Source organism: Dipteris shenzhenensis, chromosome 22 (genome assembly GCF_047967505.1).
Source record: "Dipteris shenzhenensis isolate YYH24624 ecotype China chromosome 22, Dip_SZ_1.0, whole genome shotgun sequence".
NCBI classification, from domain to species: Eukaryota; Viridiplantae; Streptophyta; class Polypodiopsida; order Gleicheniales; family Dipteridaceae; genus Dipteris; species Dipteris shenzhenensis.
Window position 1 is genome coordinate 2,320,739 of NC_141617.1, and position 25,671 is coordinate 2,346,409.

At 45.2% G+C, this 25,671-nt stretch overlaps 1 protein-coding gene across 2 annotated transcripts in view; it reads left to right on the forward strand.

The window, feature by feature from the left end:
- Positions 1–25,671, forward strand: part of LOC147887616 (alpha,alpha-trehalose-phosphate synthase [UDP-forming] 1-like) — a 266,990-nt gene that overhangs the window by 83,748 nt on the left and 157,571 nt on the right. For both annotated transcript variants that reach the window (XM_087393097.1, XM_087393098.1), the window contains exon 3: positions 12,327–12,715. In XM_087393097.1, coding sequence (XP_087249223.1) covers positions 12,327–12,715 — 389 coding nt within the window. The remainder of the gene's footprint in view (positions 1–12,326; positions 12,716–25,671) is intronic.

Here is a 25,671-nt window from a genome sequence, read left to right on the forward strand (position 1 = left end):
ATCTGTCTTTGGAATGTCCTTCTCCAATTCTCACTGATAGTCTGAGTGCCATTGCAGTGGCAAAGAATCCAGTGTTTCATGCTCGCACGAAGCACATTGAGGTTCACTATCACTACGTCAGAGAGAAGTTGCATGCAGGAGAGATCATTATGATCTTTGTGTCCACACATGACAACGTTGCATATATTTTCACCAAAGCACTACCACGTGAAAAGTTTGAGGCATTTGGCAGTGCCCTGAACTTATATCCGTTTGGTGATTGATCAGCCTTGTACATGACATTGGCACTGCAGGGGGGTGTTAGAATTATAGATATTATTCAGCAGTGACCAATGTAATTTAATAAGCTAGTTAGGGGCACTTTTCCCTCTTTAAGAGGTTTTTCCCCCTAACTGCAGTTAGTTCACTAACTATGGTTAGTGACTACTAAGGTTTTGTCACTAGGGCAAAACCTTATCTCCTTCTTTTGAGTAGTATTCTAAACACTCTTCTATTGCAACTAAGCTTTCAGCTTCCAAGCTTTCAGCTCTCACTCTCTTGCTCTCTCTCACTCTCCATTCTCTCACATGGAATGGATATGAGATTCTTCTCGATCCCTGCAACATACGAAACATCCTTTAGAGAGGCAAGATCACCTGATGATGTAGTGAGGTCAACTTGGTCAGTGCCCTTCATGGGATATGATACAGTATTGACACAGTCACAATGCCCCCCTTCGGTGCATCACATAGAGAAAGAAACAACTTCTTGCAAGAAGTAACGTGCTTAGAAGCAACACAGTCAAAATACCATGTGCTGAGTGCTGAAATTGCCATGCAAGAGTCATGAATGGAAGGATTATAATGGCATGTAACCACAAAAGCCCAATCATGGTGAGCAACATTGGTTGATTCATCCTTCTCATGAGAAGATGAAGCAACAATAACTAGAAGGCTAGCTGCTGTTTCTTTTGTCATTCTATGTGCTTTCGGCACTCAGAGATATCATGACATGTTTCTTGCAATAAATGCATCTCTTCTTTTCTTTTTTTGCATTCTTCTTGGTGTCCAAAGTACTACCATAATTATGCATGGGTTTATCACTACGTTTTGCTGTTTTTGCATTACCCTTGTGACGGGTAGCGAAAGCTCATGGTTTTGCTCTTCCTGTGCAACTTTCTACATGCACCAAGTGTCCCGTCTTTTGGAAATGGGAACCGATGCATTTTTCCCAACAAGCAGCCCTCAAATACATGTTTTGTAATTGCATGCATGGGTCGCAACTCTACCACCATGTCCTTTGAATGCATCTTCACTAAACGATGAAAGTTTAGATGCCCCACTCTCTCTTACCATAACTGAGTATTGGAAATCACAGATTCAACAATGGCATTAGCTTCGATAGCAACCCGTTTTTCAAAGATATCAAGGTGATACAACCCACTATCAAGTGTCCCAGTGAGTAAAATACAGTTATGGTACTGGTTATCATACATGGCACAACGATGACTGTCAAAAGGACTCTGAAGCCATTTTTGGAGATGGCTGAAATAGAAATCAGATTCTCCTTGAAACCTGGAAGATACAGAACTTCCACAAGTGTCACTATATCAGATGGCTGAAATAGAAATCAGATTTGAAACCTGGAAGATATAGAACTTCCACAAGTGTCACTATATCACCTGACACTGATGTGACTCGCATCAAACAAATCCCTTTCATGGGACTAGCTGCATTGTTTGCACCAAGTGACAATGCCCCCGTGTGGAGCATCACTCAAGGACTGAAATAGAGATTTGCGGGATGTAATTTGCTTAGAAGCGCCGTTGTCAAAATACCAGGCTAACTTAGAATCTGAAATAGATAAAGATGAAGCATGCAACTCCAGATTCACAACAAATGCTTGAGCCAAGTTTGCTGCCTCATGAGGTCCGACATTTAGACGGTCCTTTTTCTTCTTCCCATCAACATGAGAAGAAGATAATGAGGTGCCAGATGAAGGTGTGGGCTTGCTGTAATTTCCCCCCCCTTTGTCTTTGCCCTTGTGATCGGTGGCAAAGGCCTAATCTACATGAGTAGAATGACGACTCTGCTCCACATGCAGGAGTAGGGACACATGCTAATTGAAAGAGTAGTGGTTGGGATTACCCATGGCCACTAGCCTCAATGTTGTAGCGAATCCTGTTGGAATTATAGATATAATTCAGCAGTGACCAATGTAATATAATAAGTTAGTTAGGGGCACTTTTCCCTCATTTAGAGGTTTTTATCCCCTAACTGCAGTTAGTTCACTAACTATGGTTAGTGACTACTAAGGTTTTGTCACTAGGACAAAACCTTATCCTACTCACTTTGTGTGGTACTCTTTTTCACACTCTATTCTATTGCAACTACAGCTTCCAAGCTTTCTACTCTCTCACTCACTCTTGCTCTCACTCTCTCCCCCTCCTTCATTTGGTATCAGAGCAAGGTTCAAGAGCCCCGGGCTCCCTGCTCTATTGTGCTCCAACCTCTTCGTCCAGCTTCAGCCCGTACAATCGTACGGTATTCTGCCGTACATCGTCGCCGTACATCGTGAAGGCCGTACAGTTCCGTGAAGTGCCGTACACCGTCGCCGTCGTACATACCTGCTCACCGTACATCGTCGCCGTACATCGTGAAGGCCGTACAGTTCCGTGAAGTGCCGTACACCGTCGCCGTACAACTCCCGTACATCGACGTCGTACAGTATTTGTACCTGTTTTTCGTACAGGTTATCATTCCTGTATAGTCTACGTACCTGTCGACGTACCAGCCGTATAGTGCCGTACAAACTGTACGGCATTTCCGTACTGTCTTCAGTACAGTAAATCCGTACTGAATCTGCTTCAGTACAGCAGGTACCTTCTTGGCTTGGTTCCGTACTGAATCTGCTTCAGTACAGCAGGTACCTCCTTGGTTTTGTACAAGAGAACTAGCAGGTGATCTTTGGCAGGCTTATTTTGCAGACAGCCATTGTTTGGCTAAGTATTCTGCGAGTACATTTGGGGCATTTTGCATATTGCAGACATTGCAATCATTGTGCAATTTTGGAGCTACATCTGGAGAAAAATTGGAGATATTCTGAAATTTGGGGCTTTTGTATTAAAATTGCAGATTTGGGGCTTTTAGCATTTTTACCCCTTTCTGGCTGCAATTTCTAGCCACAAATTGGGGCTTTTGTGTTTGGAGAGCATTTTTTGGAGTATTCAGTACATACTGCCTTTCTTGAAGTGTTTGGAACACTTTTGGCAGATTTTGGAGAGTGTTTTATGCTTGGACAGATTTCTAACAGCTCAAGTGCAGAAATCTAAGTTGCATATACAGCCCGTGCTTGGCTGTGTTTTTGGGAGTTGTGCATTTTATTCCCAGTAAGGGAATTCAGCTTTGTATCTGCTTCAATCTCTTTCTCAGATATGGCCCATCAAAATCAGAATGAGTTCCAGTCCGGTGGTCTTTCACAGGAAGACAAATTGGATGGTACCAACTACTCCCTCTGGAGTTTCATGGTACGTAATATTCTGATTTCTCGCAATTTATGGGATTATGTCAATGGGGATGAAATCCGACCAGCAGATATTGCACCTGCTACCCCTCCTCAGCAAGGAGGTGGAAGAGGTCGTGCACAAGGTGCAGCTGCAGGTCAAGTTGTTGGTGCAGCTACAGTCAATACTCCTGAGCAAAAGAGATGGGATTCACGGGATGCCTTAGCCTTGTCATGCATGTCTCTTTCAGTGAAAAGATCAATCATTCCGCATATCCGGTCGTGTAAGACCTCCAGGGCAGCGTGGGATATTTTGGAAAGCATGTATGCAGCACGGAATGATGCCAGGGTATCTTTTTTAAAAAGAGAGTTGAGCAATACACATATGGAGGAGGGTGACTCCATGTCAGCCCACCTCACTAAGCTACAGGATCTCAGAGAGCAGTTGTTAAACATAGATGAAATTATTCCTGATTCAGAGATGATTACAACCACTCTGAATTCTCTTCCTGAGTCTTATCTCAGCTTTCACACTTCGCTGAATTTATCATTGAGGGGGGGTGCAAATCCTCTTTCTTTTCATGAGCTGATAGGACTTCTGCTTCAGGAAGAGCAGACCAGGAAAAATTTGGCTTCACGTGCAGGTGAACAAGCCATGCTCTCAAAATTTAAATCAAAAACAAAGGGACAGGCAAAGACAGCAGCAAATCAGCCTTCCAGTGGGTCAGGACAGCCTTCACAAAAGGCTAAAAGTGATGCAAGCAAGCCCAAAAAGAAGGGTTTTTGTCACTACTGCAAAAAGCCAGGTCATCCCATAGCAGAATGCAGGAAAAGGATTGCAAAGGAAAAGAAAACCAGCTCAGGAATGGCTGTTTCAGATTCAGCCCCTTGTGCATCTGACAGTGGGGATGCTGCAGCCAACTTTGTTGGTCAAGATTATGCCTTCTTATCTTGCATTTCTGATTCTAGGTTGGCTGTTCCAGATGCTCGGGATAGTACAGCTTCTTGCAGTGATGATACATATGCATTTTTGACTTGCAGTTTTGACTCTCCTTCAGATGCATCTGCTTTCAGTGTTGATGAAACACTGAACACATGGTATTTTGACAGCGGTGCATCCAAGCACATCACTTCGAGGAAGTGTCTCTTTACTTCCTTGCATCCACCTCCTGTTGGTAAGAAAGTCACTTGTGCCAACAACTCCTCATATTCAGTACGTGGCACAGGAGAAGTTGAGCTCACTGCAATTGATGGCTCAATTTTCAGACTTTCTGATGTCTTATATGTGCCTGGCATAACCAAAAATCTCCTTTCAGTGTCCACTCTTAACAGAGGGGGATTTCAGGTCATCTTTGAGGATGACAAATGTGCTGTCCGGGACAGGGAAGCTAACTATGCCTTAATGTTATCTGGTACTCTGCTGCGTGGGCTTTTTCAGCTTGATATTTTTCAGAAAAGAGCAGCTCATGCTTTGGCAATTTCTACCCCTACAGTTGCCATGCAAAATGCAGAATTATGGCATGCCCGATATGGCCACATGCATTACAACAGCTTAATGACACTTCAGAAATTTTCAATGGTTGATGCATTGCCACCTCTTGAGATACCTCCTCCACATGCCTGTGAAGGGTGCATTTTAGGTAAAATGCATAGATTTCCCTTCAAGAAGGATGGTTCAGTTAAAGCTGTTCGCAAATTGCAGCTTATACACAGTGATGTCTGTGGTCCCATGAGGACTCCGTCATTGGGTGGTCATCTCTACTTTGTCACATTTATTGATGACTACTCCAATTTTACTTGGGTTTATGGGCTGAAAAAGAAATCTGAAGTCTTCACAGTGTTTAAACACTTTTCAGCCATGGTTGAAAATGAAACCGGGCTCAAGATACAGACATTACGCACGGATAGAGGTGGGGAATACCTATCTGCAGAATTTGATGCTTTCCTCAAACAAAAGGGTATTGTGCATCAGCTCACAGTCAGGCTGACCCCTCAGCAAAATGGCAAAGCTGAGAGGAAAAATAGAACCCTCATGGAGATGGACAGATGTATGCTGAAAAGCAAACACATGCCTCATAAATTCTGGTTAGAGGGTTTGATGTGTGCCAATTACATTTTGAACAGGGCTCCCACTAAGGCTTTAAAAACAAAAACTCCCTTTGAGGTCTGGAATGACGCCTTCAGTGGATCACCTCCGAGTCTTTGGATGCCTTGCCTATGCACATGTGCCAGTTGAATTTAGGCACAAATTGTCAGATAAAGCCATCAAATGCATATTTGTTGGATACAGTGCAGAAAGCAAGGGGTATCGTCTCTACAATCCTGCTACACGCAAAATCATTGTAAGTAGAGATGTGATATTTTCAGAAAATTCAGCTCACACTCAGGCTGATTTTCAAATGCCTTCATCTTCAGAAGATGTCTTTCAAGGGTTGCTACCCATTGCTTTGGGTTCCCCTGCTGATTTTTCTGATCCAAATCAGAATTTACAGCAACCTTCCAATGCTTCAGTTCCGCCACAGGATGTCATGCCTCCTCCACAGGCAGTGGAACAAGTGGTGCAGCAAGAAATTGCAGACATACATGCAGCAAAAACATTCAGGACCCGCGGACCAAGTCTCTTCTTTTTGATTCCTTGGTCCGCCCAGCAGGTATGTATGGCAGCCCATGGTGGGGGGCCGACCTTTCAGACACTGAGTGGGCACGCGTCAAGCGCGTACAGATACTGATGTTTGCTTGGATGATCCGCAGCAAACCATCGGTACCTCATCAGATCATCTTAGCAGAATTCGGCGCCTCACCAGTACAGCTTGATGCGGCCTTCCAGGCTATCACTTATCTACACAGGGTCAGGGCTTCAGCTCCTCTTTCGACGGTCGCTTCCGCCTACCCTGGCTAGCCCTATCCTCCTCTGCGGCCTTATCCGCTGATGGGGACCAGTGATGTTGGTATAGACGCCTTTCCAGTTGGTTCACCCGACTGGGCCTCGACATGGACCGGTTGCCTCCTTTTCAGTATAGCCTCGACGCTCCACCATCCCTTTCTCCCCCACTGACCAGGAGGTCAACCAGATCATCCGAGAGGACCTGCTCCAACTTCACACCTGGAGGACTTGGTTTCTTCATCCCGAGCTTCCTGTGAAGCTCGATTGCTATCGCCGACACTGCCTCCAGATCTCATAGGAGGGTTTCATCATGCCCCCGGGCTATACACAGATTCATCTACCGCATGTGCTCCGGATTTCACTCGGCCAGTTTAGGGTTTCGTCACACCGATTACGGATCGAGAGTGGACGCGCAGAGGGTATCCCACGAGAGGGCTGCATCTGCCCACTTTGCGACCTACAGGAGATCGAGTCGGAGGAGCACTTTGCTTTCAGATGCCCTATCTATTATGCCATCTGAGGCCGGTACCACTGCCTATTCCGCGATGGATTTGGCCCCCTCACACGCATGCTACAGTTCCCGGACCAGCGGTGCCTAGCCGCTTTCTTACATGAGATGATCCGCCACCGAGATGCATCTCTCCGGGCACGACAGCATGCGCAGCCCACACAGCGTGAGGACACTCAGCGACCCATCACTGATTTCTTCTAGTCACAGGATATCTCTCCTCAGTCTAGCCGACGACGCGGACGTGAGTGAGAGCCAGAGCCACGACAGCTACGCCAACGAACAGACTCACACATTCGGGTCCATGACATCCCTTCTATGCTCTTAGCACGCCCTACCGGGGTCACCGTCGCTCTCGTTCTTCAACATAGGGCCTCCCGCCGCCCCCCACGACCGAGCTCGACTAGGCAGCGTGACCTCAGAGGCCAATCATCCATCGCAGGGTTTTTTTCGACCTCCCATTTGATGGGCCCTCTATGATTGGCCTCTGACGATCACCACAGGCATATATATATATATATTTGTATCTCCCCCCTTCTGCTCCATTTTTTTGTGCCATTTTTTGTATCATCTGGAGATAGATACACATTTTTTGCACCAGGACTAGACACACCGTCCTTCATAACTTTTTTGAAGAAACGGTTGGCCGGACCGTTTTGAGACCGCCACCGTTATGCTCATTGTACTAGTTATCTTTAGTCTCATAGACCTTCACGGTCTCCGGAAGACTTTAATAAAATTTCTTTCTTTCTTTCTTTCTCCCTGAGAGTCTGAAGCAACTCTGCTCTTTCATCTCCTAGCTTAAGCAGCCTACTGTTTCTATCACTTCCATACCTGTGACAAGCCATGACTTATGTACACTTCGCAAATTCAAACTTTTTCTGAAATTGCAATTCATTTACAGGCTGTGTTTCTCAATCTCAGATTTGCTTTTCCACCTACAGCCATATATCTAGATGAGTCCAGGAACATGCCCAAACTCTTCTCCTAAAAACACAACATAGTGAAGTTTCAATCTCATGATAGTCACTCATAAGGTTGAAAACCATAAACTCTATCACGCATAGCAGGGACTAGCTACTATGGCATCCCCACTGACGTCATCAGCGCTCAACAGATTTGGTTTTTCACCTACAGCAATTTCTGAAAGTGAATCTACGTACTTCTAACTTACTCTCTTTGAATTCTGAGGATTCTGGACACGTTTGGTTTGAAAATATTGACTACTAGGATTTTTCTAACTAACCACATCTAATTTGAATTCTGTGTGTTTCAAAGCTTTTGAGAGAGGTTGGAGCTGGTATAGTGATTCTACAACACTCAGCCCTGATATTTTGCTGAGATCAGGCACTACTCAAAGGGATTTTGGGCCTTTCTTTACCCGGATATCCATGGGGACTGCCAATGGTTACTTTCTATTGTTTTCTACAGTGTTCCTCTACTTTGAGTACTCATCTCCCATTCTCTTTGATTGGGGACATCATTTATATATATACCTTCATAAGACTAGAATCCATCCAATCTTACAAATTAATTTTTTTAAAAGAACAAGCAAAAGAACAAAGGAAACATTTTTTAAGGAAGTGAGTAAATGAGAAAAATAGAAAACAAGAAAAAGATCTTAGTAAGCAAAGCTTCACACATGTATACATTGAACTATATATTCATCATATACATTGCACTATATACATCATTGTATACATTGAACTATATATTCATGTTCTAGGACTTCTATGTTTCCTTGGTTTTGTCCTAGGATCTGTTCCACATGCACACAGATTATGGCAATACACTTGCTGCCTTGAAAGCTACAACTCCGAGGCTCCATGTTTACAGCTACCACAAGGAAGGAGGAGTGGATGTGTATGCTCTTTGACTTTTAGTTGAAGCATTTGACCTCGGCCATTGGCTAGGTCAATCCTTATAGATTATCGATGGAGACACCGCCAAGCATGAGCCTTACTTTATTCTTGATATTGATAGGTCAGCCCTGCTAGTTAAAGCACTACTATGCACTTTTAATTCATTTGGATAAAGTTGACTCTTATAACTGATTTTGCCACATGGCTGACCAGGCTAGGGTTTTAGGGTTAACCTTCAAAGTGGTGTTCCTTCAATTCATACTCTTAATTCAGCTTTGCTGCAATAGCAGTCTATAGCTCGTCCTTCTGCTCTCTTGCTTTGTTTTGCTGTTCCATTGCTTGCACGCAATGCTACAGTGGTATCAAAGCCCATTCCAGCCCTGCCCCATGCATTCCAGCTTGTTTGGGAGCAGTTTTGTCACGTGAAAAGGAAGCTCCTGCCTCAAACCACCTCCTCTGCAGCAGCCGCCATCTGCAATAGCTTTTATGCAGATATGTAATGAACCATTTTGGAGCTATTGGAAGCTGTCTTTTTTGCACTTCATGTAGAGCTATTTGGAGCTTCCTAGACCTGTTAACCTACCGTGCAACTTCTTTTGGAGCTGTTTTCAGCTGTTTTGAACTGAATTCTGCAGCAGCACAACTTCTGCAACATTTCTCAGCTCAACTATTACATTTTGGAGATCTAACAGCTTGCCAATCAGCTTTCTGAAGGCAGATTTCAGGCCACTTCTGCCTGTGTGCATTTCTGAGCTGCTTCCGTGATTCTGAGGGTGTTCAGCTCTATTTCAAGTCATTTCTGCGCACTTTGAGAAGAACATTTCAAACTGTTTTGGCACTGGTGTTCTCAGTTTGTGAGCTTCTTCCTTAGTTTTGAGGTACAGTTCAGCTCTCTTTTGCTGTGCAGACTGGTCCGGACAATTCAACAGTGGTTTTCTCAGTTTAGTGCCCTCTGGAAGCAGCTGTGCAGTCACTTTTGCTTGCAGTGGACTGCCTTTTGCATTTGTGCCTTATTTGCAATAGCAAACAATGACCTTTTTGGCATGCTTGCTGCTGAAGACAAGTTTGAACCAACTACCCCATGTGGTCATACTTGATGCGTCATGTGTTGGTGGCCAATTGTGAAACATCATTGCAGGTTTTGAGGTGAGAGCTCCCAGGCACCTATTGCCACTGCCCCAGCCGCTATGGGTGACTCTTCATCTTTTGCAACTGCTGCCCAACTGCCTCCGACTCAGGAACAAATTAGATGGGATGGCAAAATTGCTCGGGTTCATGCCTTAATTGCATCGTCGGTTAAGAGGATGATAATCCCTCACATCAGATCTTGCAGGACTGCAAAGGATGCTTGGGATAAGTTAGCCTCATTATATCAAATACGCAATGAGGCACAGGTTGCATATCTGCAGAAGCAATTAGATGGTTTGAAGATGGATGAAAGGGAAAGTATAGATGCCTATTTGACTAAGATCAAAGGCTTCAAAGAGCCATTTTGATAAACATTGTGCTAGAAAAGATTGTGGTCACGACACTGAGGACTTCATGAAAGATATCAAGAGTTTGCAACAACATTGCAGTTGGTGGCCATGGGCAATTCCCAACCACTATAGCTTTGATCAGCTGGTCAATTTATTGTTACAGGAAGTACATAGTGATGTATGTGGGCCAATGCGAACATCACTTGAAGGTACTTATACTTTGTTACTTTAGCAGATGACTTCACCAGGTTCACTTAAATTTATCCCATGAAATTGAAGTCGGATGTCTTCTCTAGCTTCAAGCATTTTCTTGCCTTAGCAGAGAATTAGAGTGGGGAAAAAACTCTTCACCCTCCTCACTGCCAAGGGGGTGAGTACTTATAATAGGAGTTTTTCAAAATTTTTGTAGCCCAAGGTATCATACATCAGTGCACAGTGCCATGCACTCTACAATAAAATGGACTCGCAAAGTGGAAAAATAGAACAAAAATGAAAATGGGTAGGTGCATGCGTAAGGGGAAGTCTTTGCCCAATAAATTGTGGCTAGATGTTATGTGCGCCAACTATGTGCTGAACCGAACACCCACCCGAGCATTGCCCATGACCCTTATGAAGCGTGGACATGCCACAAGCTTGTAATTTATCACATGCAGGTGTTTGGATCTCTTGCATATTCCCATGTACCCTCTTAGCTGGGGCATAAGCTTGATGATAAGGCCATCAAATGCATTTTAATTGTCTATAGCTCACAAAGCAAAGGATACAACTTGTTTCAATTTAATACAGGCAATGTAATTGTTACTAGAGATGTGGTTTTTGCTGAGCATGTAGCTTTACCTTGGATAGAATATAAAAAACAGCCATCATTGGAAGCCTCTGTTGCATTTGATTCTATTACACCCTTCACAGATTCAGTTGACACTTTGTAGGGTACGATTCCAAATGCTTCTAGAAGTTCACAGCTGCCTTCTATTGCCCATGTTCAACCTGATTTGCAGCCACTAGATGATCATGCAATTAACGAGAAGCAGGTTGTCATTAGACAGCAGAAGAAGTTCCAAGGTGGCCCTTGAATACTCTATGGGACAGCAAGCAAGCTGAGCCCTTGGCTGCTTGCACTAAAGACAATAGGTTGTCATTAGACAGTAGAAGAAGTTCCAAGGTGGCCCTTGAATACTCTATGGGACAGCAAGCAAGCTGAGCCCTTGGCTGCTCGCACTAGAGATGCACAAAAACAAAGGAAGGGCAATTTTCTTCATGTTGCTTTCATTGCTACTTCTTGTAATGAGGAACTGCTCTATAATAAGGACCACTAAGTGGGTCTACAAATTGAAGCGAAAAGTTGATGGTAGTGTTGACTGCTACAAAGCCCGCCTTGGTGCAAAAGGCTATGCCCAATAACATGGCATTGACTTTGAGGAGACATTTGCTCCCACTTCACACATTATGACCCTTCGTTGTGTTATTGCTCTTGTATCACACATGCATTGGGATGTCCATTAGATCTACATTAAGACTGCTTTCCTTAACGGGGATTTAATGGAAGAGGTCTATGCCACTCTTGAAATTGCGGGTTTTGAAACTAAGGTATGCTGGCTTGAAAAGGCCCTCTATGGTTTGAAGGAGGCACCATCACATAAAGTGCAAATCCGTCTCTTGCGTGGGATGCCCTCTGTTTGTCCTGTGTCCACTTGTAGCCTGTGTGAAGCTATGCCAAGATACATTCTTCTTTGCTATACAGAACAGCCCTATAGAATATCCTTAGTAGCTTGTTATTCTAGCTTGTTATTCGACTATCCTTACAAGCTTTTTGTGCATTAAGCCATTTGACATTGTACCTTGTATATAAATAAGCTTAAGTGTCCTCGAGTGTCATTAAAATTATTAATGTTCAGCTTTTAAATTTTGAATACTAACAAGAAGGATCTTCAGGTATGTGGTTAAATAAAAATTTAACAAGGCCTTGAATTGACTGCCTCTAGGAGCTACAGTAGCTTTACCCTTGCAATGGCAACTTGAAGTACAAAGATGTAAACAGTTATGCCTTTTGATTGCACCATATTTTAATGTTTATAGCCTAATGTTCCTGATGTCCCTTTTTGTATCTGTACCAGCGGTGTGTCCCAGTATTTCTTGATGAGGAAACAGTACATCAATACTACAATGGATATTGCAATAACGTGCTTTGGCCACTTTTTCATTACCTTGGGCTGCCACAAGAAGACCGCCTTTCTGCTACTCGCAGTTTGGAAGACCAGTTTGAGGCATATAAGAGGGCTAACAGCAAGTTTGCAGATGTCATACATAAAATCTATAAAGAGGGTGATGTGGTCTGGTGCCATGATTATCACCTAATGTTTCTTCCAAAATGCTTGAAGGAACGGGATAGTAAGATGAAAGTGGGTTGGTTTCTCCACACACCATTTCCATCTTCAGAAATATATCGGACTCTGCCATCACGTTCGGAGCTCCTAAAGGCTGTGCTTTCAGCGGACTTGATAGGGTAAGCATTATATTAATATTTTTGACTTTTTGTTTCATATGGCATAGCAATGATTGAGCTATACTCTCGGTATCTCTCTTTTTTATGGATTGTTTCTTTTAGTGAGGTTAGTGCAAGAGTTCATATGTTGGCTATATCAAACAATATGTATAATACCTGGGGTTTGATTTCCATTTTTCTTTATGAGGAATTTTTTTGTGCTATAAAGTAGTCAAATGTGCTAATGGTGATCATACATAGATTCATTCTTGATGCAGAGAGATGTGCCAAGCTAACCATCTTCTGAAAAGAAGAGAGACTCAGATGTTGTCAAAAAAATTGATGCAACTGATGTATAGTGGTAAGGAGGGAAGCACCCGATAAAGATTTAAATACATAACGAGCCCAATGTAGGGCTAAAACCTTGAAGTTAATGTTGATACCCAAACCACAGTGAACCCTTGTGGAAATTCTCAAGGTGACCTATTTGTCGTAATGAGTAGTGACCAGTAGAACCATGACTTAAGTGACTAACATCTATCTGGATAGACAGTGATGTACAGGTAAAAGGAGGCAAGCACTCCGAGAAGATGTGAGCAAGTGCCACAAACTAGTGGAATCTCTAATGGAAACCCTAAACTGACCTCTAGAGCAGTGTTCTCACTCTTATATAGGGTACAAACAATTAGTAGTGATTCCAAAGCCAATGACGAACTCCTAGTCAGTAGAATCAAATGAAAAATGTTGCGTTGGTTTCTAACATTCTCCTCTCCCTTTCAATGAGACTTTCTAGAGGTGTTGCATGAGTAAAGGTCTCATGAGGCATCCTAACGTTCACACAAATCTTAGCACAAAGGCTGTAGCAATCTTATGGGAAAACAAAACTGAGCAGTTGGAAAGCAAACAAAGAAACCATACAAAAGAGTGTGAGGAACACAATGCTAATGGCTTCTCTTCAATTTGGTGTCTTCTGCGATTGGGTCTCTTGTCGGTTTTCAAGCCTGTCCAATGGACCTTCTTTTTCAACTTTGGATATCTTCTTTCTTGCTACCATGTGTCAATCGACTGTGTCAGCAAAGTGGAACACTTCTGTACAATCCCTCAATTTCCCTCAAGTGGCTGCTCATCCATGCTGTACCTTGAGCCCAGAGAACTACAGGACCATTATGATTGGACATGTCATGTCCAAGATTTATGCATTAGTACTTGACTCCGAGGTTAGCAGACTTGCAGAGTGTCAAGGACTCAGAACAGCAGGACAGGCCGGATTCCGGCGTGATCATGGAACCATGGACCACATTCTGACGCTTAGATGTATCATCAAGAAGGCGAGGTCAGGGAAGCATAGGGTTTATTGTTGCTTTGTGGATTTTCGCAAGGCATTTGACACGGTCCCGAGAGCCCGCCTCATACGATGCCTACAGGACTTGGGTTGTGACTAGGAGATCATTTGGGCTGTCATGGCACTTTACAAGAGAGTTTCTAGTAGAGTTCGGGTAGGATCCGGGTGGACAGACGAGATCATGAGTACCATTGGGGTCAAACAAGGGTGTCCTTTGTCACCTACCTTGTTTGGCCTCTACATTGGCGAGCTTGAGACAGTGATGCAAACACAGGGGGGTGTAGGTTGCTCTCTTGCGGGCACGCTACTCAAGATTTTGCTCTATGCAGATGACGTGGCTCTCTTGTCTTCCTCAGCAAAGGGGCTTCAGAGACACCTAGACGCACTACAGTCCTTTTGTGAGTCTCATGATTTGAAGGTCAACCTGGGTAAAACCAAGGTCATGATCTTCAATACATCTCGAGCCATCATGCGTCAAGAGTAGTTCACATTTGCGGGGTCATCTATTGAGATAGTTTCATCATACACTTATCTTGGGGTTATCTTCTCCGGACCGAGCTTCACTGTGAGACCCGCGATGCAGGCACGCTTGAGTAGAGGGTATGCCTCATTGGCCAGGCTAGAGAGGTAGTCCTTCCGCACACACTTTCAGGATCCACGCACCAAGGGGTTGCTTTTTGACTCCTTGGCTCGCCCAGCGGGGATGTACGGCAGTCCTTGTTCGGGGCGAGACTTGTCGGATACAGAGTGGGCCTGTGTGGAGCGGCTACAGGTTCTCATGCTATCACGGATGATCCATGGTAAGTCATCCGTTCCTCACCAGATCATTCAGGCTGAGTTTGGGTCACCCCCTTTACAGCTAGATGCTGCATTTCAGGTCATCACATATCTGTATCGAGTTAGGGAATATGGGGATTATACCTCGGGACGTAGCAGGCTACCATGGATAGCTTTATCCTCTTCTATGGCACTTGCAGCAGGAGGAGATCAGAGGTGCTGGTATGCACGTACAGAGAGATGGTTTGAGCGACTGGGGCTCCACATGGATAGACTACCTCCCTTCCAGTATAGCATGGATGCTCCGTTCTCTCCCCTCTTATCACATGAGGTCAACCAGGTTATCCGTGAGGATCTCCTATAGCTACACACTTTTCGGACCTAGTTGGAACCGAGTGAACTCCCAGTGAAGCATGGCTTCTACAGAGATCACTTCTTACATATCATAGCGGAGGGTTTCATTGACCCACCAGGATACACACAGATTCACCTACCCCACTCGATGCGGATCTCTCTTGGGCAGTTCCGGGTCTCTTCACATAGACTTCGCATCGAGAGCGGCAAAGCAGAGCGACTACCCAGGGAGCGGCGCATATGCACACTATGTGACATACGGGAGGTTGAGACAGAGGAGCATATCATCTTTAGGTGTCCTATGTACTATGAGATCCGAGGATGTTTCCACTGCCTCTTCAGAGATAGGTATGGGATTTGAGCCCATTTCCTCTCCTACCCAGACCAGTGGTGCTTGGCAGGTTTCATTCATGAGGCACTTAGAATTGCGAGAGGATACTTCGAGCACGGGGACAGGAGTAGACTTCTTCCTTGGTTGATCCCTCTCAGAGCTCTATCACGGAGTTCTTTTAGCTAGATCACGTGGACCCCAACGAGACGAGGCCTCGACATGACCGTGACCCGAGTCTGTGACCTGACAACTCAGACAGAGGGTCAAGACACAGATCACACTTGGAGGCATCGCCTCCTTGTTTAGAGTCGGAGCCCGACCAACGGGGGTCACAGTAGCCCTGGTTAGACGCAGAGCTACAACCAAGAGACATGCCAGGACCGCACCTCTGAGTGGCCGACAGCACTCTATTGCCGACTTCATGCCTCCACTGCCTCATCCATCATGATATCTTGCTGTTGTCGGGGATGATGATGATATTGATGATGATGCTGAGATTGATATATATAGTCGACCATCGACATGACTATGTTGTACTTAGGACTTAGCACTGCCATCCTGCATTTTGGCATTTTTGGCATTTTGCATTTTGCATTGGTATGGACGCTCGTTTAGTAGCTCCACTACCATAGCTCGTTGTATCAGGATTTTCACAGTCTCATAGACCCATCGGCCTTCCGAAGACTTTAATAAACTTTCTTTCTTTCTTTCTTTCTTTCTTTCTCTAGAGCTTCTATATGGCATGGTCCTCCAAGCACCCACATCCATGCATGAGGAAGTCTTTTGCAGGTTTTGAATGCATCTTCCAGGATTGATGTCTATTTGAAGGCGTGGAGGAGCATGCCATATAGTAGCTCTCTAGAGATACTATATGGTATGGTCCTCCAAGCACCCACATCTATGCAAGAGGAAGTCTCTTGCAGGTTTCGAATGCATCTTCCAGGATTGATGTCTATTTGAATGCTCTTCCTCGAGCTACAGCCAAATCCAGGGATAAGTTGTCTTCTAGCCTGCCTTATTTGGGAGGTGCACTAATCATGGCTCCTTTTGAGCTGAGTACTTAATTCTGTTTTTTTCGTTAAGGGTCAGCCCATTATACAGCCTGAACTCAAGGTTAATTAGTTGGAGGCGCACTATTGATACTCCCTTTTTGAGCTGATAAACGTTTTTCCATTAAGAGGCGGCCCATTATAAAGCCTAACCTGAGGGTAATTTGCCATCTAGTCTGCCCTTAACTGGGAGTTCCACTCATCATGCCTCCTTATGAGTGGACAACTTAATCCTGCACTCTCTCATTAACGAGCGGCCGATTGTACTATTGTATGCTACTATTTTGAGGTGATTATGCGCTGCTGTTCTCTTTCTCATTCATTGTGCTTATTCATACCATTTGTACCAGTTTATGAGGTGAAAAAGGTGGTGAATTGCTGTGCTATTTCTTGTTTCATGCATGTTCATACCATTTGTACCAGCTTATGGATTGAAACAAGGGTAATGACTTCGTGTTGTATGCATACATGAGCTGCTGTTCTTAGTGTTTCTAAGTGTTCAAATCTACATGTGAAGTCGATTTATTCAATTGTTCTGTCTGAGGTCCCGCATGTGTGGTGTATAGAAGTGCTGGAGAACATTTGGCAATGGGCCTTCCATATACATAAATGTGGATTGTGATAGTTGCAGTATGGGTATTGAAGGGCCATCATATGGACATTCAACATGAGGTCGAACAAAACTGGAGTCCCTTGCTGGTCTCCTATAGCTGCAAAGTTGAATCCCCATGATGGTGTGGACCTACCCACCACTCCAATGTGTTCCCCCTTTAGGAGCTGCAAGATTTGTATCAAAATCTCCAAGGCTAGAGGGTAATCCTCTAGTACCTGCGTGTAGTTCGAGGGCCCAGGCGCTAGAACTCACGCGGTAGTGGCTCGCTTGCTTGAGTCCTAGAAGTTGAAACAACGAGGCCGAGTCTGGGCTTGGCAAGGAAGAACTCAAAGAAGCCTAGGCAGGGCTTTAAGAGGGAGCATGGAAGGGACAACGAAGGAACTTGAGGCACTGGCTAGAAAGAAAGAAAGAAAGAAAGAAAGAAAGTTTACAAAAAGACTGAAGGGTCAATGAGACTGAAAAAAATGTATACAATGAGCTGAATGGTAAGACCCTCTAAGCGGTCATCTACACCCAAGACAAGTGCAACATAAAAATAGAAAGACTAGTACATAAAATACTTAAGCCCATGGAGAGGATGGAAGCTATGGTATGGGATCGTTGCGGTGGTGCTGTGGGTGTTGGCGGCGGGATAAAGTCCACGGATGTCCTGGTGATGTATAAGGCTACGGTGGCATAATACCCATCATAGAGCGCTTGCGATGCTTGGTGTGTGTGGTCTCCTAGCTATGGGCCTGCGTTAGACAAATGTCACTGGTACACCTTTCTGTCGTGCCTCTGGTCTAGAGCAACAAGTGTGGCATGAGGTCCTTTCTAGCTTTTGGGCCTACCCGCCCATGGACTAATCTCCACTCGAGGAGGATGTTCTATTTCTTGTGGCTGTGAGCTCATGGAGGAAGATGGGGCTTGCCATTGTTGTGATGCTAGGGACCTTGAGGTGGTAGCTTCTTGCCTTTGGACTTGTCCAAGAGCTTAGAGGATGTACTTGTGCTCCTTCAGGATGGTGATCAGGATGTGACGTACCGTCCCTACTTCAGTCTAGGGATGGCAGCTTGATTGGCAGAGGGCTGGCACACTTTTCCCATACTGATGGTCTCTCTAGCCTATAGGATAGATGGTCATGAGCATCACCTGCTTGGATATCTAGGACTCAGTCCTTCCACCTAGTCAGAGACTCACAGCCTATAATATCTAGGGGGCACACTGCAGTATATTGATGGGTGCGGGGTGGGCAGCAAGTTCTCATAATGCAGAAGGCTAATCATCTACCAGCCGTCCCAGCTTTGGTGTCCTGTGAGTACTATCTGATCCTGCCCCGTATGGGTTTCTAAACCAGCCATCGAAGCTGCTTATGCATCGTTGGTGGAAACACTAGCAAGTGGCAATATATCAGACGAGTCTGCCCCTTCGATCCTATGAGCTTTCGTTCAGAATACAGGATTTGGATCAAAGTACGAGCTTGGAAATTCACTTTGAATAATCATTTGGTAGCGTTTGGTCACAAAAAAGCTGCAAGGATGGAGAGAACTATGAGCATTGGAAATCTGAGCTGATGGTCCCAGAAAGAAAGAAAGAAAGAAAGAAAGTTTATTAAAGTCTTCGGAAGACCGATGGGTCTATGAGACTGTGAAAATCCTGATACAACGAGCTGTGGTAGTGGAGCTACTAAACGAGTGTCCATACCAATGCAAAATGCAAAATGCCAAAAATGCAGAGTGGCAGTACTAAGTCCTAAGTACAACATAGTGACGTCTGTGGTCGACTATATATCAATCTCAGCATCATCATCAATATCATCATCATCATCATCCCCAGCAAGAGCAAGATATCAGGATGGATGAGGCAGTGGAGGCATGAAGTCGGCAATAGAGTGCTGTCGGCCACTCAGAGGTGCGGTCCTGGCACGTCTCTTGGTCGTAGCTCTACGTCTAATCAGGGCTACTGTGACCCCCGTCGGTCGGGCTCCAACTCTAAACAAGGAGGGGATGTTTGCAAGTGTGATATGTGTGTCGACCCTCTGTCTGAGCTGTCGGGTCACGGGTTCCGCGTCACGATCATGTCGAGGCCTCGTCTCGTTGGGATCCATGTGATCTAGCTGAAAGAGTTCCGTGATAGAGCTCTGAGAGGGATCAACCGAGGAAGAAGTCTGCTCCTATCTCCGTGCTCGGAGTATCCTCTCGCGGTGTCTAAGTGCCTCATGAATGAAACCTGCCAAACACCACTGGTCTGGGTAGGAGAGGAAATGGGCTAAAATCCCATAACTATCTCTGAAGAGGCAGTGGAAACGTCCTCGGATCTCATAGTACATAGGACACCTGAAGATGAAATGCTGCTCTGTCTCAACCTCCTGTATGTCACATAGTGTGCATATGCGCCGCTCCCTGGGTAGTCGCTCTGCTTTGCCGCTCTCGATGCGAAGTCTGTGTGAAGAGACCCGGAACTGCCCAAGAGAGATCCTCATGGAGTGGGGTAGGTGAATCTGTGTGTATCCTGGTGGGTCAATGAAACCCTCCGCTGTGATATGTAAGAAGTGATCTCTGTAGAAGCTATCCTTCACTGGGAGTTCACTCGGTTCCAACTAGGTCCGAAAAGTGTGTAGCTGTAGTAGATCCTCACGGATAACCTGGTTGACCTCGTGTGATAAGAGGGGAGAGAACGGAGCATCCATGCAATACTGGAAGGGAGGTAGTCTATCCATGTGGAGCCCCAGTCGCTCAAACCATCTCTCTGTACGTGCATACCAGCACCTCTGATCTCCTCCTGCTGCAAGTGCCATAGAAGAGGATAAAGCTATCCATGGTAGCCTGCTACGTCCCGAGGTATAATCCCCATATTCCCTAACTCGGTATAGATATGTGATGACCTGAAATGCAGCATCTAGCTGTAAAGGGGGTGACCCAAACTCAGCCTGAATGATCTGGTGAGGAACGGATGACTTACCACGAGTCATCCGTGATAGCATGAGAACCTGTAGCCGCTCCACACGGGCCCACTCTGTATTCGACAAGTCTGGTCCCCAACAAGGACTGCCGTACATCCTCGCTGGGCGAGCCAAGGAGTCAAAAAGCAACCCCTTGGTGCGTGGATCCTGAAAGTGTGAGCGGAAGCACTACCTCTCTAGCCTGGCCAATGAGGCATACCCTCAACTCAAGCGTGCCTGCATCGCGGGTCTCATAGTGAAGCTCGGTCCGGAGAAGGTAACCCCAAGATAAGTGTATGATGAAACTATCTCAACAGATGACCCCGCGAATGTGAACTGGTCCTGACGCATGATGGCTCGAGATCTATTGAAGATCATGACGTTGGTTTTACCCAGGTTGACCTTCAAATCATGAGACTCACAAAAGGATTGTAGTGCGTCTAGGTGTCTCTGAAGCCCCTCTGCTGAGGAAGACAAGAGAGCCATGTCATCTGCATAGAGCAAAATCTGGATCAACGTGCCTGCAAGAGAGCAACCTACACCCCCCTGTGTCTGCATCACTGTCTCAAGCTCGCCAATGTAGAGGCCAAACAAGGTAGGCGACAAAGGACACCCTTGTTTGACCCCGATGGTACTCATGATCTCGTTTGTCCACCCGGATCCTACCCGAATTCCATGATCACGCCGGAATTCGGCCTATCCTGTTGCTCTGAGTCCTCGACACTCTGCAAGTCTGCTAACCTCGGAGTCAAGTACTGATGCATAAATCTTGGACATGACATGTCCAATCATAATGGTCCTGTAGTTCTCCGGGCTAATGGGATCCCCTGCCTTGTGGATGGGTGAGATAGTGTTAATGGTGCAAGTGTGTGGAAATCCCAAACAAACCGCTTCATTAAAAAGCTTTGCTAAGATCGGGGCTAGGAGGTTAATCCCATATGCAATGAACTCAGTACATAGTCCCTCATGATCCTTCGCTCGGCCATTATGAAGTTTCATTACAGCATCCTTTACCCCTCCTCTAGTGAAGAGGGTGCAGGATGTGGGACGAGGCATGTGTGAGAGGCTAGGGACTGGCTGATTTGGGATGTCATAAAGTGTGCGTGCATAATCAAACCAGATCTGGGTGTCAATGAGTGGCGGAGGGGACCGTCCTTCTAGAAATCTCCGCCAGAAGTCCTTAGAGTTGTTACTAAACAAAATGTTCAGTAGCTCCTCCTCTTTTCGACGAACAAAAAGTTGTTAAGGAAACAAAAACTGCCTGATATAGAACCAACAAGACAAAATGATTGGCAAACCAAGGATGGTGTATGTTGTACCATTTCCTTGTAGCTAAATTATCATCATGTTATGTGTGTTGTGATTGCAATGAGTGCTAAAGAGACATGTGGGCATGCCCTCAAATAATTTTAAGGGTGTTAATATTGATCTCACAAGATCAACGGAGATAGCAGAGCATCTTGCATCTGTGGGTGGGAAAATCGAAGACAGTTTGAGACCCATTAGTTTAACTAGATATTCATGATCCTAGTGTATTTGTTACTATCTTTAATGGAGAGTCCAATGCCATCTACAATATGTCTGAATGAGGTGAGTGGATTACCACTTAAATGGGAGCACAGCATAAAGATCTTTGTAGACCTTGCTAGTGCAAGTGGAAATACATCTGCAGCCAACTACTGTCGCTTGGTGGTGCAGGCGCATACACCTTGTTCCTTTGTTAGGATGAGATCTTTGTTGTTGGATTTCAAGGTGCACACCTGAGTGTAATTAGCTCTGCCAGGGCTGCTTGAAATACGGTGAAGAACCGACCTGGAGAGTATACTAAAATCCTGAGATTTCACAGTTCAATGATTAAGTTTCTGTGATGGAAGGGACCTCCGGGCATGGCAAAGGACAAATGAAATGGCAACAGAATGCCCATTCACTTTCTAAAGAAGTCCAATTTACAGACCTCTTTTATCCAGATGATCTTTTTGGTCATCTCTTCCTCAGCTTTAGTAGCTTGTTCTGATGCCACTGTTAATAGCATGTGAAGTCCTGCTTCACTTAATCACAGATGCTAACATTCTCTAAGGCAGAAGCTAGACGATGAACCATACAAAAGATGAGAGTGTAGGGAGAGAGGAGAAGAAAGGGTATTGGGTCCAACTGGCCCCCTCCTTGAAGGTCTATTTGCTGTAGATGCCTCGATGAAAGGGCATATAAGTTGTGTTTCTCCTTCTGACCACCTTGCTTTCTGTGCGTCCCTGCTGCTGGTGTGAATATGGATGAACTGCCCCTTTTATGTTGTATGGATGGGACAGCAAGGGGTCCTTATTGATGTGTGGAGGGAGGGCTGGAGTTGGCTGAGCCCCCTGCCTTGATGGACCGGCCTGGGACAATCCTTCTCAAGGCTGGCTGGGGTTAGTCTCTGTAGGACACTGGAAATGCCATATCACGAGTCCACAAAACTGGGCAGATGTACGTGCTTGTACTGGCATCATCTTCCTTCTGGGTCTCACACTGATATTCATGGTCCCATAGCTGCTGTGCTGATTCACTAAGATCAAGACTCACCTTTACCAATGTAGACACTTCTGGCAACTGGGTTTCTGCTTGGACAGATGGTTTATTGTTTTCTGTCAGCATATGGGCAAGATCTTCTTTCTTAGAGTAGGCTTGCCATTGACCCCAAGTAGATTCTCTCTTTGTTGCTTTTCATATACTTATTATGGGCTATTTTTTAAAAATCAGCTACTTATTTTTCTTGGATTATACGCAAGAGGTATAATCCAAGAAAAATATGAAGAAAGTTCGCACAATCTTAGATATGAAGTCTTTTATCTATGGTGTGTTGGCTTTAGGCATGTTTACAATGATTGAACATAAGCTGAAAATAAAAGGTTCATTTAGTTTCTTATGTTTTAAATAATTCATTCATTCTGTAAATTCTTTCTTTCATTCCTACGTGAGAGAAAGAAAGAAAGAAAGTTTAGTAAAGTCTTCGGAAGACCCATGTGTCTATGAGACTGAAAATTCTGGTTCAAACAAACTGTGCGGGTGGAGCTACTAAATTGAGCATCCACACCAATGCAAAATGCAGAAACTGCAAAAGGTAGTACTAAGTACTAAGTACAACATAGTCATGTCAATAGTTGACTACATATCAATCTCATCCTCCTCCTCATCATCAACATCGTCAACATCATTAGGGCATCAGGGTGGCTAAGGCAATGGAGGCATGAAGGCGGCGATAGAGTGCTCTCGACCACTCACGGGTGTGGCCCTGTGATGTCTCTTGGTCATAACTCTTCGCCGAACAAGGGCTACAATAACCACTGTTGGCCAGGCTAGGAAGGGGATATCCCTAAGTGTAATCTGCCCATCAGTCCTCTGTCTGAGCTATCGAGTCGTTGGCTCTGGGTCACGATCATGTTGAGGTCTCGTCCCATGGGGGTCCGTGTGATCTGGTAGGAAGAACTCCGTGATGGAGCTCTGGGATGGATCTGCCAAGGAAGAAGTCTGCTCGTGTCTCTGTGATCGAAGAAGCCTCTCGCGGTGCCTGACTGCCTCATGAAGGATAGCTGCCAAGCATCTTTGGTTTGGATAGGAGAGAAACCGGGACAAAACCCCAGAGCTATCTCTGAAGACGCAGTAGAAACGCCCTCAAATCTCATGGTAAATAGGGCACCTAAAGATGAAATGCTCCTCCGTCTCAACCTCCTTTACGTCACACAATGTGCATATGCACCTCTCCCTGGGTAGGCCCTCTGTTCTACCGCTCTCGATATGAAGTCTATGTGAAGAGACCCGCAACTGCCCAATAGAGATCCTCAGTGAGTGGGGTAAGTGGATCTGTGTGTATCCTGGTGGTGGTTAAGGAACCTCTCCTCTGTGTTATGCAAGCAGTGATCCCTGTAGAAGCTGAGCTTCACTAGAAGCTCGCTCGCCAAGTCCGGAATGTGTGTAGCTGTAAGAGATCCTCGCGGATGACCTGGTTGACCTCATGTGACAGGAGGGGAGAGAACGGAGCGTCCATATTGTACTGGAAGGGGGGGAGTCGATTTATCTGGAGCCCTAGTCGCTCAAACCATCTCTCTGTGCGTGCATACCAACATCTCTGGTCCCCTCCTGCTGAGAGAGCCATAGAGGAGGACAATGCTAACCATGGTAGCCTGCTGCGCCCAGAAGTGTAATCGCCATACTCCCTGACTCGGTACAGATGACTTGAAATGCAGCATCTAGCTGTAATGGGGATGACCCAAACTCAGCCTGAATGATCTGCCGAGGGAGGGATGGCTTACTCTGGATCATCCGTGATAGCATGAGAACCTGTAGCCGCTCTACACGGGCCCACTCTATATCCGATAAGTCTGGTCCCCAGCAAGGGCCGTCGTACATCCCCACTGGGCAGACCAAGGAGTTGAAAAGCAACCCCTTGGTCCGCGGATACGTGAGAGAAAGAAAGAAAGAAAGAAAGATATATTAATGTCCAGAGGAGGCCTTGCGGGCCTATGGGACAACGTACGGACTCATATAGACCAGTGTGGGCCGGGGCAAAGGGCTCACTAAGGCCCTTGCTGAGTACTAAAATGCTATACTAGTACAAAATAGCAAAAAAGTAGCAAAATAGCTTGAGGGTGGATGAAAATATCAAGTGCTCAGAGCTAGAGTCCCGAGTGCATGAATCGGCTCCACGTACCCAGGCTCCATGTGTAAGAGTTGGGGAGAGACAGAGCAAGAGAGTGAGCTGAGAGCTGAAAGCTTGAGAGCTTAGTTGCAATAGAAGAGTGTAAGTGTGATACAACTGAAAGAGTGAGATGAGATTTTGTCCTAGTGACAAAATCTTAGTAGTCACTAACCATAGTTAGTGGACTAACTGCAGTTAGGGGAAAAAACCTCTTAAAGAGGGAAAAGTGCCCCTAACTAGCTTATTAAATTACATTGGTCACTGCTGAATTATATCTATAGTTCTAACACCCCCCTACAGTGCCAATGTCATGTACAAGGATGATTAATCACCAAACGGATATAAGTTCAGGGCACTGCGAAATGCCTCAAACTTTTCACATGGAAGTGCTTTGGTGAAAATATCTGCAACATTGTCATGTGTGAACACAAAGATCATACTAATCTCTCCTGCATGTAGCTTCTCTTTGACGTAGTGATAGTGAACCTCAATGTGTTCCGTGCAAGCATGAAACACTGGATTCTTTGCCACTGCAATGGCACTCTGACTATCAGTGAGAATTGGAGAAGGACTCTCCAATGACAGATGAAGATCAGCAAATAGATGACGCAGCCAGACACATTCAACTGTTGCTGTGAAAGCTGCCCTGTACTCAGCTTCACATGATGAGGTAGCCACTGTAGATTGTTTCTTGCTCAGCCAGGAAATGCAAGCTTTACCCAAAAAGAAACAATTGCCACTAGTGGACTGCCTAGTGTCATAATCACCAGCCCAATCTGAATCACTGTATGCATGCATCTGCAAGTCACCCCCCCTGGGAAATAACAAGCCAAAAGACTTCGTGCCGTGCAAATAACGGAAGATGCGCTTAACTGCCTGCCAATGCATAGTTTTTGGGCTGTGCATATACCTGCTCACC